Here is a 12,770-nt window from a genome sequence, read left to right on the forward strand (position 1 = left end):
ACAACAGGTCTAAGTTAAGTAGAATGAAGCAGAATGAAGTACAAGGACCCAAAATGTGATGTCCTCATATGAGGACCCAGGGTCTCAGGAGGATATTTTCCATGGGATCATATCTAAGTAAGAAATTCCATTAATGTGACAAAGCTATTACATTTCCATATTAATACATACAATCACCAAGTATCATAAATTAATCATACATATTATTCTGGTGTACACCGTTTACATTTCTAATGCTATTGCTCTGGTATAGTCTTTATTTCTATTTTATTTTATATACCCCTAATAATTTCTTGTTTACATTCTTTTATCAGTTCTTATTTCTGTCCTTGGACTGCTGCATTACCTGAAATTCTCCTCTGGGGTTCTTATCTCTTCGCTTTATTAGAGTTAAACGACCAAGGATAATGACTAAATAATACTGTAAACCATCAAAATTTATGTTAGGGGTGTAAACATGACCTACATCTTTCACATTTGTCTTAGCCATTTTAGTATTAGATAGTGACACAACAACAACAATCAAAACATGAAAAATAAAACTTTATTACTTTATTCTGAACAAGCATTATTTTACAGATGCAACCCGGCACATAATGGTGGTTATGGCATGTTTTTACAGTACTCATTAGTGTTGGAATAGGTGTACTGGTCATACTGGTGTTACCAGTATGACTGTACTGGTGTAAACCACAGAGTGTGGTGCCACGCGGCAGTGCTGCAGTATACAGTAACATTGTCTTTTCATCAGCTCAGGCGACTAAGCACATTATCTACAACAGTCTCTTAGTGGAAAACTGAGGCACATGATCATCCGGCTCATTTTCTGCACCTTGAAACCAGATTCAAACACTTCAACAATAATTTGTTACATAATTGGAAACATCTTAACAACCCATAAATGAGATAAGATGTCCCATTCATGGGTCTTATAGCAGCTGGGCCTATTCCCGACACATAATGTCATTATTCAGACTGCTGAAGAACTTGAAAGTGTTTGTGAAACTCAATTTATACTCTGGGGAATGCAGTGACACAGTTTCTGTTAATACATCAAGCAGTGGGAAACATGGGCGCTAAGTAATTTGACATTACAGCAGCATTATACCTAATGAAGCATAGTGTTTTCATGTTAATATCTACAGTAATGTCCTGACAGGGGATGACTTTTTATGAAGTCACAAAACCCTGAGAGGTCATAAGTACACTTAGGTGTCCAGCTATAGCCAGCTATATACGTGTAGGGGGCAGAAGCACCAGAATGCTCAGAATGTTGTGGTGGAGGACCCCCACACCCTCCATTTCATAGGTTTCCCCCTTCATGTTGAAACAAAACCTACGCTCTTAGCCAGTTGTCTCAAATATTAACTACTTAGGTTCATTAAAAGCTCTTATAAAGTTAGTTAAAATGCAACCAAAATGTATTGTAAAAAACTGACACCAGTAATTACTAGGGCTGTCAAAATAATGTGGTAATTTTGATTAATTAATCACAGAAAAAATAAAAAATTAAAGCTGATTAATTGCGCTCCGTGGTGCCCTCTGACACGGTGTGCCAGTGAAGTCCACAGTGGCTCTGTCACATGATGGAGGCAGACAAGACGACGCTGCTTGGCCTCGTGAAAGGAACATTTAAATTTTAAAAAAGGAACATTTACATTTAAAAAATGCCCAGATGGACCTGTTGATAGAAGCACTAGTCTGTGCAATTTCTCCTCTAAGGAATTTTCATACTTCAAGCCTGAAATATCACCTCAATGCAAAGCATTTAGCAGCTGACCCAGAGGTCCGAGCTAGCACAGCCTCTGATGCTAGCGCTAGCAATCAGCCTCGTCAAGCCACACTCCACCAGGCGTTCAGATGCAAACTGAGTGAGTCTACCTGTGACCGACCAACTAACTCCCTTGCAAAATGGGTCGCAATGGACTGCAGACCAGTTTCGGTGGTAGAGGACAGAGGGACAAATTGTGTCCAAATTCCAGCAGCTTCACTATGACACAAATGCCAAAACTCATTTGAATTTAAATTTTTAAAATACTTTCACAGAAAAAATTGATGTATGCGATTAATTTAGAATAATTAATCACAGAGCTTGTAATTAATTACATTCATTTTTTGAATCGCTTGACAGCCCTAGTAATTACATCATCACAGTTTCAAGCGTATGAACACCATACAGATTTTGTATAAAAGAACCAAGCAATGCAGCCATTAAACCACATTCTTGTAAATGTTTCTATTGACAAACTGGTGTTAAGGGGAACAGACTGGTGTTTAGGAAAAAATAAAAGCAACTGTACAATTTAAATTCAAAGTCATACAAAAGAAAGTCTTCTGATTGGCAACAACGTGGGGTCGTCTGCGAGCAAACCGGCTGCCACCATCGGCATTATGGCAGTGAAAATCCTGTTCGGAGATAAAAATGGAAATGGTGTTATGATGAGATGGAGTCAGAAAGGAATTCGAGAATTAGAGAGAAAAACAAAGCCCTGTTGAGATCACTAATGTATATTTTGTGACCTTCAGTGAAGCGCAGTGACACCTAATGCTGACACTTCACATGAAAACCAGTGCTATTTGTTTTACAGATTCCTGAAGAGTTAAGTATGTTTCTCTGACTACGTTTGTAAGGCAAGAATGAATGAAGAAAAGTGTGTGAGGGTCAAGTCAAACTCGTTACTCACAAGCGTCTAATTCCAGATTCGGCCTGATCAGCGGAACTGGAGCATGGTGGAGGAGAAGGAGGACGCACAATGACGCTGACATCATCCGCAAACTCCTCACTGAGAGATATGGAAGAGGAGACTGTTAACTTTTCCATCAGTGCAGTTAAAAATTAGTAATTCTGGAAACAAAATGTACCTTTTGTAATATGCCAGCTCCTCCTGTAGCATGAACACTTGGGCCTTGAGTTCATTCTTCTCCTGCAGGACGTCCCGCAGCTCCTGCAGGGTGAAGCGCGGTTTGTCTGACTCCTGCTCCAGGCTGTCTGTCTCCTCCTCTGGCTCTGTGTCAGCTGACACCTTCTGCAGTTAAAACACACGTTCAGCATTTTTCCCTGCACAGCACACTGACACTAGTAATAAAACAGGTAGCTCAGCAATTCTGGATTAGGCGCAATCATGATCTTTGTTTCCGCTGGTGAAAGTAAATCAATTAGCTTGACAACTCAAAATAGTAAGGGTGGACTTATGGACACTGGTGATGTTGTAGAACAACGGTCGCTGTACTGTTTGTTTCTTGTTCATGTGCACAAGGATGCACATGCACTGCACAAGCATGAGGGTTTACAGATACATATTTCTACACACTGCAGGGTGGTGGTGGTAATATGCAGAAACGCACCATAAAATAGCAATGCTAAAATAAAACAGGAAAAGAACAATGTAAGTTGATGTATACAAAGCAGATTTTGAAACATTAAAAAATGGGGGTGGAAACTTATCCAACATGTTTCTAAGGCCTGAAGGACAGCATTACCATGTTCTGTGTTTAATGTAAACAGCCTTACAGTCTGCCTCTCCTATACCCACAGTGAGGTCGTGTACAGGTAGGGCTGCAACTTAAGCTCATTTTCATTGACGATTAATGTGTTGATTATTTTCTCAATTAATTAATTCGTTGTTTGGTTTATAAAATGTCAGAATATGGAGAAAAAAAATGACAATGAGTGTTTCCCAGAGCCCAACATGACTTCCTCAAATGTCTTGTTTTGTCCACGAGCCAAAGATATTCTGTTTATGGTTATAGTGGAGTAAAGAAACCAGACAATATTGACATTTAAGAAGCTGGAATAGGAGAATTGTGAATTTATTTTCTTAAAAAAAATAATCAAACTGATTAATTGATTATCAAAAAATTCATTGGTGATTACTTTAATACTTGACAACTAATCAATTAATTGATGCAACTGTACAAGAAAGAGTTAAGCAGGTGTTACCAGCAACAATGCCATCGTGTTCTCATCGTCATCACCCTTTTCCTCATTATTGTCTCTCTTTGATGACCTTGGCAGAGGGGAAGGACTCTTGTCACGCTCAAAGCAGGTTGCCAGGAAGCCAGGGTCCCCTCCACACTCCACCCACACTGAATTTGGTTTGATGGAGTTAGATGCTGAGGACTGGGTTGACAACACAAAACATCCACTTAGGCACTAGGAAACCTACCAGACTTAATTTACATGATGAACCTGATTTCAACATCATTATACTAGTGGCTTCTATTTCTTACCGTCGTCTTTGGTGATGTAGATGGTGACACCCCAGATCTGGTAAGAGCGGTTTCTTCTATATCAGTGACCTCTCTCTCCAGCTCCCAGCCCCGGAGCTCCTTTCTCAGCCTCGTGACCTCCAGCTGCAGAGCCCCCAGCTCCTGCTGCCGTGCCTGGGCTGCAACTTCCAGCTCTGCCCTCTGCTGGATCAGTGCTTTACCCTGAGCCTCCATCACTCCTGTCCTGTGACGGAGGTCCTGGTTGATTCTTATTAGCCGATGCTGCTGCATCTGGAGCTGTAGTTGAAGAAATGTATTTTATGACTTCACAAAATCTGTACAAAGGAAGTAAAGAGTTTGTCAGGTGCCAGTGTATGTGCTGCATATGGTCTAAATCCTTACCGCCTCGATATCCTCGTTCTTTAATGTCAGCTCATGGTCTTTAGCACGGATTTCATCCCTCTGCTTATCCACCAAGTCTTTAAGCTTATTCCTCACCTGCCTCTCCTTCTCTGATATGACTGTGGATATCATAAAGAAAGCACAGAACACACGTTAACACATGCTACATCAATGCAATCTAACATTTCATTTCTTTACCATTCATTTCTTAGCATCCACCTCGCCACCAGTTTCCAATTGTGCCAACAGGCAACTATTTTAAATTCATTAAATGAGTGGTTCCCAACTGGTGGGTCGCAGCCCAAAACTGGACCCCGGGTCCATTCTGAATGGACTGCATGTGACTCACAAATGTGTCAAGTTTGTGATTATGAAATCAAAAGAATTTCTAACACAGAGCTTTTATTTTGAAGTGCTGTTTCCTGCTGTAGAGTGAGTGACTAACAGACAGCTACTTGGCAGAGAGAGCAAACTGGCTTGACGACATGGCCAAATGCAGGTATGACGCTGGACGTATTAAACTGTGTGGACCTTGAACTAATGACTGAGGAAAAATCTGGACCCTGTGGCTGGACCAGTTGGGAACCACTGCTTCAAAAGTCAGCAAAATCCATTCAATGAGAAAGATTCAAAGTGCAATGATTTTGGCAGGCCACTCTAAAATCTAAATATAGCATCAAAAGACCCTTTTTGCAATTGCTTCACCACATGACAATGCAAACATTACTTTTCAAGTCAAAACAAATAACTTTGCTGTGTTGAGGATAACATCACCTTTACCACATTTCAAATCTGCAAGGTGACTGTCACGCTGTTCCAAAATCAAGTAAAACTAAGGGTTGACTAGAAAGCAGGGAATCAATTTATTAAACATATATATCTCCATGAATGTATTTCTCGACAAACAATATGTCAGTGAGCAGAGCGATCATATCAAGCACCCATTCATTTGAATGTACACACTTAAAGTATTAGCAGTGTGTATGTTGGTATACTGTGGCCCTGTCGAGTAAGTATAGCTGCGGCCACCATGAAAGTCTCACAGAGGAGCAATGTATTCTGGTCTGCTTCAAAAATAGTCTCCTTTACAAGCTCCTGACTGCCTCTCTTCACAGCCTCCTTCCTCATGTCAACATGCCAGCATGAAGCAGAGTCCCATGTGACTCCATAGGGTAAATACGTGTAACGCACAGCAGATGGTTAATAGGCCATCACAAATCTGCAGTGAGCACACATATGGAACATAAATCCAATCTGTGCTGGAGCTCTCAGCCAGGACCGAACTAATTTAGCATTAAGAGACGTCACAAGATACTGTACACAACATGCATGGTGAGACTTCAAACAGAAACAAACCATGCTGTGCTGCGGTTATTAGCACTTATTATATACACTAAATACTTAATACATTTTAATGTCATTAATAGATTTCTATTTTATATTGCCTTAATATTTTTCACAATAGATAGTTTTCATTAATTGGCATTGGTGCATTCCTGTGATTTATGTTTTTAATGCCTGGCTGCAAACAAAATGCCCTCTGGGACAATAATTAGATATAAATTGATCAAACAATTTAACTCTTGATACTGATTCTAAGACCTCAACTCAGGGTATCTGTCGACGTGAGTAGTACCACTTGAGATGAGTGCTCTCCTTTCCACAAATTGTAACTCTGTATAAATCACAGCATGGAACTCACTGAGATCATTTTGATGTAACGCTGCATGAGGCCAAGGATGCTACTACTGCTGTTACTGAAATAATGAAACTGATAGAGGGAACATTTCATTTTTAAAATGAAATTGACAAGAAAACTGTATTTATTGTGGATTGGTCATGTCACAGCCGATACCCCAGCCACTAAATAGTGTCAATATTGGCACAGATACCACTCTGGTGTATCGGTCAATGAGTCCCTGTCACTAAGCAATTTGAAAATGAAAGGTTATTCCATCATAAAATTTGAAAGCCTTCAGGAAAAGTGGTTTTTTTATCTGTTCTCTTATACCATAAATCATCCTCTCATAAACCCATCAGTCAAACCCTGGTCAACCCACCTTCCTGTTTCTGTAGGTCTTCCTCTATGATGGGCGACTCTCTGAGAGAAAGGCTCACTAACAGCCTCTTGTTCTCTGCCTGAAGCTGCGTGATTTGACAGTGAAGGTCCTGGACTTCGCCTCGCCACACATCATCCACCAGCTCCAACTCCTGAACACAGAGATATAGAAAAAGGAGGGAAAACACCAACACAGTTAAGTGTGTGCACAGAGTACTTGGCATCTGTTTAAAAAGGGTCAATATAACTGGGTGAACATGAGGGCATGATAGTCAGCAACACAAATGTATGAATTGCTCCCTTACCATTAATAGTAATATGTGAATTAGTATCATGTAGGATAGTTTACTACACTGATACTACTACTATACTAGTCTGAGGTATTTTAGTGTATGTTGTAAATACAAATACTGTTAATTTGAGTGTTTGATAAATCAGTTAGTGTTTGCCAGAAAATCAGCAATAGTTGATTAATTGTTAAGCAGTTTAAAGGTTAAAAATTCCCAACTTTTGTTAACTGGGATTTGCATTTTTGTACATAGTTTGTGTCACTGTTGGTAGGACAAATGGGGCAACTTTGAGATGTCTAAACTTGCTCTTTAAAAAGGTTAAAACAAAAATACACACACAGCAGTAGACAGACACAGCCCCCAGACAGGTAAACATACAGGTACACATTGAAATAGAGAGAGAGACACACACACACACACACACACACAGGTAAACCCAGGTACACCCAGGTACACACTAACCTTCTGGTGCTTCCTCTCCTGCTCGTATCTGTCGCTCCGCTCCTGCCGCAGCCTCTCCAGCTCCCCCCGCAGCTCCTCGGCCTCCTGTCCGGCGGTCCCGCTGCTCACCAGGGCCTCCAGCAGCTCCAGGACCCGCACCACTTTGGGCACCACCCCGACCAGAGCCTCGCACCCAAACCTGTCGATGATCCGCTCAAACTCCTGTCCGAGCACCGCAGCTATGTCGTACACATCCATGACTGTCAGCTCCGCCGCGGGTTTGTCCAGCGCTGACACGCCGCACGTTTCCATGTCTGTCCTCTGCTTTATTTACAATTACACCTCCGACATTTAACATATCTGTTTGTCCTCTGTCACTCTGAGTAGGCTCACATTTTCTGTAGAGAAACTAGTTGACACAAGCTAGCTGAGACGGGTGTGGACATGGAGGCAACTTGTTTCAGTTTGTTGACTGTATAAACTTCACCAACCGTCGAGGTAATGCGTACCTTACTTTGGATGCGGCGTTCAAGATCCAGGCGAAAACTCGTACATGTCACGAGCCAACTGGAAAAGTACTACTACCTGTGTGTAGGATGCGATAGACATCATAATGACAGTCGAAACAGCAGTGCTTAATATTGCCGTATATTGACGAATAATAACCATACCAATTATTACTAATACGTTTCTTTGACTATCATTATATGTTCTTGTTCCGTGAACGCCATATTAGCAGGGGTTCAACGTCGAGTTTGAAAAATTTTTCAGAATGACAGCCGCTCTTGAAGGCATCAACCCTCCCTCCACGTTGAATCCAAGTCCTACTGCGCATGTCATGATAATACAGGACCATTACCTTCTATGAACACCATTAAGTTTTAAAATATCCCAGCTGTACTACGTGACACTTGAGTTACAGACAGCCCATAATAAGCAGTAAATAAAACTTATTAAATGTTAGACAAAAAGCATTTATTAAAATATGTAGGTATTAACTTATAGGTGATTAAGTGAATTTCTTTGGAGGGATATAAATATTCTAATAGAATTTTCTAACTTATTTTTTTAGTTACCAGCCTTACCAATACCACTATTATATGTAGCCTATAGTTAATTTAATCAGTTTTAGTTGCAGGCTGCAAATATAGACAACTATGGTTAATTATACCAGCTTGACAAATTAGTTTTGTTTCAACTTTGATAACAGTAGGTTATCACAGTATAGTATTATGAGTTTACAGTATTGTATGTCATGATAGCAGAGATAGGACCAAGTCATTGTTTTGCAAGTCACAAGTAAGTTTCAAGTGTATGCATTACAGTACCATGTTGAGACAGGCAAGTCTAGAGTCAAGTCCCAAGTCAAGACTCAGAAGTCCTGAGTCCCAAACTTTGAGTTTCCAATACCAAACAAGTCATAATACACCACTAGATATAATGCCATTTTTACAACAGAGCAATGATATATTAAATTTACCAAATTCCTGACTTTTTAAAATTTGTCTTGATTTGTTGAAACAAGTTTATTGTCAGTTGTTGTGTGTTCATCTGTCATTTTTGACCTGCACAATTAGCATACTGCAATTTGTTTGTTTGTTTGTATACCACAGCGTAGTGTTTGTATGTGAACAAAATTATATCTGGTATTATTTTTTCCAACTGCGCTCCGTAACATAACATTAGTTCTTCATGGTTTTCTCCAGCTACTTGACCAGATAGATGCTTCTGGATTGCTTCAAACAAAGTGGATTATCAAAAAAATTAAGTGTCGCCTTGCTGGGATTGAATAGTGTTAACTGCAGTTAATTGAAGGAAATTAAGGAGTATAAATTGATTTGTGGCACACTTTTTAAATAACTTACTTATTAATCTTTGAGCTTGGGGAAAAGTATCAAGCAGGAATGCACGACAGTATTGGCATGTCATCGGTATTGACCGATATTGACTTTAAAATGAATCGGCCAACATGCTTTTTCTTATTTTGCACAATGAATGAATATCACATACTATATATTGAAAAGTAACATATTTCATGTCTCCATCTGCTGGTGGGCCATCATGATAAGAGTATGCATGCATGATATGATGTTATACCACCACAGAAGAGACTTAGTGATCACTAAAAATAGGTCAGGAAGAGTGTGGATATATTGATATCGGTATTGGTCAAATGAGTTGGCACATATTGGCATATCATGCATCCCTAGTATCAAGTAGAAGGCTAAAATCCAAATGAAGTCACAAGTCATTGTTTTTAAAGTCCAAGTTGAGTTATAAGTTTCCATTTTGTCAAGTCGAGTTTAAAGTCATCAGATTTGTGACTCACATCCACATCTCCACATTATGAATGAAAACATTTAATAAATAAAAATAAAAAAAAGGGTTGGAACAAGACGAAGTAACACAATGGAACATTAAATCAAACATTTATTGTTCATTTGTTTGACATTTACACTTCTTACAAGGAGAAACCACTATTATCTTTACTAAAATATATTAATAGATCTGAGTGTATAAAGACATTTCGTACAGAGGAAAGGACAGAACATAAAAAGATGCATTTTAAGACCCTGTATGAAAAGCTCCCAGAGGCAAAGAGAACTTGAACACCTTCATATTGTACACTAACTAACCCTAAATCTTGATTCAGCCTAAAAGAAGTGATTGATAATTAAGGACACCTACATCTGATATCTGTGTGCAAGCATTAACTCTACCTATGTGCTTTAACATAAGATCCAGGTGCTCCTCTAATAAAGGGACATTCAAGAGATGAGTGTAGATATAAATTATACTTTGTGCGAGTGGCACACTCCTATACAGACTCTGTGTCTTTACAGGTATGATTCAATGAATTAGTCCAGTACATTCCAAGGCCTCTGAGACAATCGTGTACTGTTGAGAAAGAAAGCTGTTTTGCACATAAGAGGAACAGTGTCCATAATGAAGGCAAAACCAGAGGTATGTAAATCTTTTGCAGCAATGTGGATGCACACAATGTGATTCCCCAGTTTCCTTTATCACCCACCACAACATAAATAGCATACAGCGTACATTAAGAAAAATGTGATGTGCTCTGTAATGAACGTCCAAAATAGTGTGCAAAAAGGTTTTCCAAAGCATGATCAAAAAAACTATTGACATAACAGATATGCTGTCGATTTGTGGTTATTATAAAGGTTTGTATTCTAAAAGCAGCAGTAGTACTTAATCATCTAAAATGTTTGTGATGCAGAAAAAACACTTTCACACAGTCTAAAAGTAAAATATTAACCTTCTTTTGTTCTTGATGCCAAATACTAAAATAAGAAGGGTATTGCATGGATGGCATGCGCATGTATCTTAAAAAAAAAAGGAGGGTAAAGACAGCATATCCCTTACAGGCATCAAGGGTCAAAAATCAGGCTTCTGGTCCATTTTGGCAAAAAACAAAACAAAAAGAAAAGAAGAAAGGAAAAAAGTGAGACGCAGGATGAGGCAGAGGATTGTCAGCATGCAACTTAAAGGAACCGTATGTTCACAACAAAGGGGTATTTCTGCGGTCAATCCAACCATCCATTAGTGGAGCATTTTCCTCTTCTCCTCAGGCATTACTTAAACTGCAACACACACAAGAAAAGAGACAGATAAAGATAAGATTCACCAACAAGCCGTATCTTATTTTCCTCACATACAACACACACTCTCTTCTTCACAGCCCTTACCATGGATTTGGGCGGTAAGTTGGGTTTCTGGGCCAACACAGGTTTCTTCGAGAGAGCAGGTTTACCGGGTTTTGGTGACATGGTGGCAGGATGGGCCGGCGAGGAGGTTTCGCCATTCCCCTCAGGAGCCTCTTCTACAGGAACTCCAGCCAGGTCGTAGTGCTTCTTCCTCAGCTCTCCCAAACGCAGACGCTCATTCTCCAACTGAGACTCTAATTCCAGCACCTTCACCTGAGGGGTGGAAAATAAACAGGTGGTAATTTGAGTTATTACACGGCTTTGTTGAAGACTCAGTTCCAATAGTTCAATTATGTCATTCTACAGTTGTTAAGCAGGATTTATACTTATGCTTTGAATCAACGCCGTATCTACAGCGTAGGCTCTGTGTACGCCAGTGGTTCCCAAGGCTTTTGCTAATACCGTTGGCATGTGGTATATGTGTGGAAAAAACGTGTCTAGTATCAGACAATTGTTTTTGTTGGCTCTACTTAGAACCTACGCTTAACTATATATCAGCCTTTATGTCTGATAAGCAGATCTCTGCTACAAATACCAGACCGTTGCTATGGACACAGTTCTGATCATTGACACTAATTTTTAAATCAATATTTCATGTCAAAGTATTGATTTTGTTAGTAAGTAGCTGTTTAATAAGCAGGATAATGTCCAGTGAGAGAGATATTATAGCTTGTGCTTATATTTAAACGTTAAGTGCATTTTCTTTAAACGTATTAATGGTTTACTATATTAATAGCCTTCAATTTTAGATAAGATGACAGAGCTTTGTAGACACAACTGATAATGAAACTAAAACCTAGCAACACACTGCAAACATTTCTGAAGACAATCTTAAAAAACAGATCACAGAAATATGCTACATCCTGTGTTTCAGATGACGCCTTAAGATGTACGTACATTTAATCAAATGTAATTATTAAGAAATATGAGGAGTGAGTGTTTACAGTAGTTAACATATAAAGTATAAAAAGTAAGGCACATTTACACTGGCAGCCGTATGCAGTCACTCTTCCCTATCCCTCACAGTTTCACGACTTACCTGTGACTCCATTTCTTCTTTCCTTAACTTGATGAGGGACATCCCGGAGAAGTCCATGGTTTCTGCACACGAAAAGCGTTTCAACAGTTATCAGACAGATGCTCATCAGAGTCTACAATGATCTAGTACACAGACCACACTGTACTCACCTTTCTCCTCCAGGTGCTCCTGGCCTGTCCTTGTTGAGGCCACCACATTAGCTGCCATTTCATTCACATGGCGAGAAGCCTGCTGGAGCACCGACAGCCTCTTACTGCTGCGGTCTGCTTTGACCTGAGTGCAGAGGAGAGCGCGAGAGAGTGAGACCAGATGACACAGTTTAGTGTATTTTTATCATAATAAAGCATCTCAAAAGGTTTTTATCATTGTGTTTCTCTTGGACATTTGACCATTACCTTTGAGGCAGCGACCAGCTGTGCTGTGCTGGCAGCGATCTCATGGGAGCAGACAATCAACTCTTCATATTTGCCTGTGTGCAGCACCACCTTATCAGCAGACTCCCTGTGAGGAAGCAGGTAGAGACATTTATTTGTGCCCGAGCTGCAACCTTTAATTATGTCCCCAGAAAAACTAGCTCTGGCAGCTGCAATAATCTTTTGTGTTAT

At 39.8% G+C, this 12,770-nt stretch overlaps 2 protein-coding genes across 2 annotated transcripts in view; both read right to left on the reverse strand.

Annotated features, from left to right (window-relative positions):
* Positions 1–522: 522 nt before the first annotated feature.
* Positions 523–8,087, reverse strand: LOC126394838 (RILP-like protein 1). The gene is made up of 8 exons (XM_050051953.1): positions 7,423–8,087; positions 6,672–6,822; positions 4,612–4,730; positions 4,231–4,506; positions 3,941–4,120; positions 2,863–3,026; positions 2,685–2,783; positions 523–2,406 (listed from the first exon to the last, which is right to left on the reverse strand). The coding sequence occupies exons 1-8, from the start codon at positions 7,711–7,713 to the stop codon at positions 2,316–2,318; spliced, it is 1,371 nt and encodes a 456-aa protein (XP_049907910.1). The 5' UTR covers positions 7,714–8,087; the 3' UTR covers positions 523–2,315.
* Positions 8,088–9,815: 1,728 nt separating this feature from the next.
* The window catches only part of hip1rb (huntingtin interacting protein 1 related b), a 31,089-nt gene continuing 28,134 nt past the window's right edge, over positions 9,816–12,770 (reverse strand). Inside the window, exons 28-32 of the mRNA XM_050051741.1 lie at positions 12,561–12,666; positions 12,315–12,438; positions 12,166–12,227; positions 11,109–11,339; positions 9,816–11,003 (exon numbers count right to left, since the gene is read on the reverse strand). Coding sequence (XP_049907698.1) covers positions 10,995–11,003; positions 11,109–11,339; positions 12,166–12,227; positions 12,315–12,438; positions 12,561–12,666 — 532 coding nt within the window. The 3' untranslated portion in view covers positions 9,816–10,994. The remainder of the gene's footprint in view (positions 11,004–11,108; positions 11,340–12,165; positions 12,228–12,314; positions 12,439–12,560; positions 12,667–12,770) is intronic.

This window comes from Epinephelus moara, chromosome 8, assembly GCF_006386435.1.
Source record: "Epinephelus moara isolate mb chromosome 8, YSFRI_EMoa_1.0, whole genome shotgun sequence".
Taxonomy (NCBI): domain Eukaryota; kingdom Metazoa; phylum Chordata; class Actinopteri; order Perciformes; family Serranidae; genus Epinephelus; species Epinephelus moara.

Coding starts and splice junctions, on each gene's coding strand:
- LOC126394838 (XM_050051953.1), bottom strand. CDS start 7,713: ATGGAAACGTGCGGCGTGTCAGCGCTGGACAAACCCGCGGCGGAGCTG. Junction 3,027..3,940: donor ACACGATGGCATTGTTGCTG/GTAACACCTGCT, acceptor TTTTAACTGCAG/AAGGTGTCAGCTGACACAGA. Junction 2,407..2,684: donor GAATCTGGAATTAGACGCTT/GTGAGTAACGAG, acceptor ATCTCCGAACAG/GATTTTCACTGCCATAATGC.